General features: G+C 44.9%; 1 protein-coding gene across 1 annotated transcript; it reads right to left on the bottom strand.

The window, feature by feature from the left end:
• Positions 1-546: 546 nt before the first annotated feature.
• Positions 547-1605, bottom strand: LOC118926132 (olfactory receptor 2T1). The gene has a single exon (XM_036912682.2). It carries the CDS (start codon positions 1483-1485, stop codon positions 547-549), a length of 939 nt encoding a protein of 312 aa, XP_036768577.2. The 5' UTR covers positions 1486-1605.
• Positions 1606-2562: the final 957 nt, after the last annotated feature.

Raw genomic sequence — 2562 nt, 5'->3', positions numbered from 1 at the left:
CTGGCCTGGCTTTAGTGCATCTCCACATCAGTAGGTGATTACGAGGGCGCACAAGGGAATATCTGGACCGGAGAGGTTGGGTGGGGTCTTTTTGCAGCCGGCTAGCGAGAGACACAGGAGAGCAGGAGTAGACAGCTACCTGCGGGCGATAGACAGGTTTCTCCCACTTTATTCCTCCCTTTGACTGATTTTGGTTTCAAAGGTTTATTTGCCCCAGGCTGGGCACATGTTTTATCCCTGGAGTTTTACCTCCTAAAGGTAAAAGTGCATAGCAAGTAATTTTAATTCATGTGACCAAAAACCATGGGGGATATTTTTTCTTAATACAGGGCAAGAGAAAGGGGAGATTAAGAAAGGAAAGAAGAGGTGAAGGAGGGAGAGAGACCAAGAGGCCACCCTCCTTACATGGATCCTTTTTCTTTTTTCTGCACAACGGAGCCATCTCCTGTTTAACCCCTCACTGAGTGCACAGCCACGCTGACCACAGGAGCTTCCAGTCAGTCTGCATGAGAGGGAGGCCACTGCTAAAAGGCTTTCCACCACTCTTCATGCCGTGAGCCTGCCCAATGCCCTCTTCAGAGCGCCAGTCACATCCTTGTTTCGTAGGCTGTAGATGAGCGGGTTCAGCATCGGGGTGAGGATGGTGTAGAACACGGAGAAGACCTTGTCCTGGTTTGGCTTGTGGTACGAGTGAGGCAGCATGTAGGTGTACATGGCGGCCCCATAGAACAATGTCACCACTGTCATGTGGGATGAGCAGGTGGCAAACGCTTTCTGCCTGCCCTCCGCTGAGCTCATGCGGTGCACGGTGGTCAGGATTTGGGCGTAGGAGGCAATCACCACAGAGAAGGGGATGAGCAGCATCACCACACAGCACACGTACATCACCGTCTCGTAGAGCGCTGTGTCAGCACACGCCAGCCGCAGGACTGCGGGGGCCTCGCAGAAGAAGTGGTTAATCTCCCGGGAAGTGCAGAAGGGGAAGCTCATGGTGATGGGCGTTAGCAGAAAGCCGTCCAAGGAGCCCCCAAGCCAGGAGCCCGCTATGATCCCCCAGCAGACCCTCCGGCTCAGGAGGACAGGGTAGCGCAGCGGGTTGCAGATGGCTGCGTAGCGGTCATAGGCCATGAGGCCCAGCAGGAAGAACTCAGCCCCCACCAGCGTGAGGTAGAGGAAGTGCTGAGCTGTGCACCCCATAAAGGAGATGGTTCTTTGACCCCGCAGGTAATCGAGCAGCATTTTGGGCACGATGGTGGAGATGTACGTCATGTCGATGAAGGACAGGTGGCCGAGCAGGAAGTACATGGGGGTGTGGAGCCGGGAGTCAGTGCGGATCAGGAAGATCATGACCCCATTGGCCACCAGCGCAATGAAGAAGATGAGGGAGATGATGACGAAAAGAAAGCCTGCAACGTCCTTCCTGTCAAACAGCCCCCGGAGGGTGAAGCCCGAGGAGGATGTGTTGTACCTATCCATTGACCCCATGGTGGCGCCGCTGTGATCTGGAATCTTCCAAGTAAAATGATGGTATCTGCAGGGAATTAATACAACAACATACAAGTTGATTTGGGGGCAGTAAGCTTCCACAATTTGAAAGAAAACATTTAAAAAAATATTTTATGACTTTGGCTCTGATATCCAGCAACTAATCTGTTCTAAATGTTTTTAAGTAAAATCGATTATTTTATTTTAAATCAATAACTCTTTGAATGCAGAAGATGATGTCAACAGATGCTAACAGGGATGCATATAAAAAATACCTAAGGGTGCATACCATGATATATAAGAGTTACACCTGGCCTGGTGCATGTGTGTGTGTGTGTGTACACATGTGTTTCTGTATGCTCATGTGCATGTGTGTGTGAACATACTACCTTACAAGTGTTTAAAGCTATAACTTTATTAAATGAATATATTATATGTGCATTATATTATATGAATATGTTAAATGAATATATAATAATATACAACTATATTAAATGAATAATCATCATCACCATCATCTCCAAAATATCTTAATACTGGTTCTGGGTAGCTTATGTTCTCTATTTAATCACAAATATGGGTGGTCTATAATTTTAACTAGAGTTTCTGCCTATATTACGAGTACTTTTTTTTTTGGTGTCTTTTTGTCCATATTGCAGGCAAAATTTATGGGAGCAAATAAAGTGAGAAATTGAAACTCTTCTCTCAAACTCAGCACTGGAAGGGTGATCCAATACAAGAGGCATTTGCTATTCTAGATTTATATTTGTATATTTTAAGAAAGATATTTCTAATTTAGGATTAGCATTAGGATTATGATCAGCATGAGCATCAGCTGTTAGCACTTAACATTAACAATTAGGATTCTGAGGAAATAGGACAGGACATACACACTGAGATGTAACTCACCTGCCATTTTTGATTTGAAAATTTTCCATAGTCATTCATAATTAAGAAAAGTTGATTGAGGTTTATATAATTTCAGGTGATGACTAAGTAAAAACATCCACAACAAACTGTTTGAAGTTAAGGATGCTTTTTCATGTGTTTTAATGTTAAATATGTCAAAGCAAGATA

Source organism: Manis pentadactyla, chromosome 13 (assembly GCF_030020395.1).
Source record: "Manis pentadactyla isolate mManPen7 chromosome 13, mManPen7.hap1, whole genome shotgun sequence".
NCBI classification, from domain to species: Eukaryota; Metazoa; Chordata; class Mammalia; order Pholidota; family Manidae; genus Manis; species Manis pentadactyla.
Note: the sequence above shows the minus strand (reverse complement) of the source record. Positions and strands in the feature narration are given on the sequence as shown.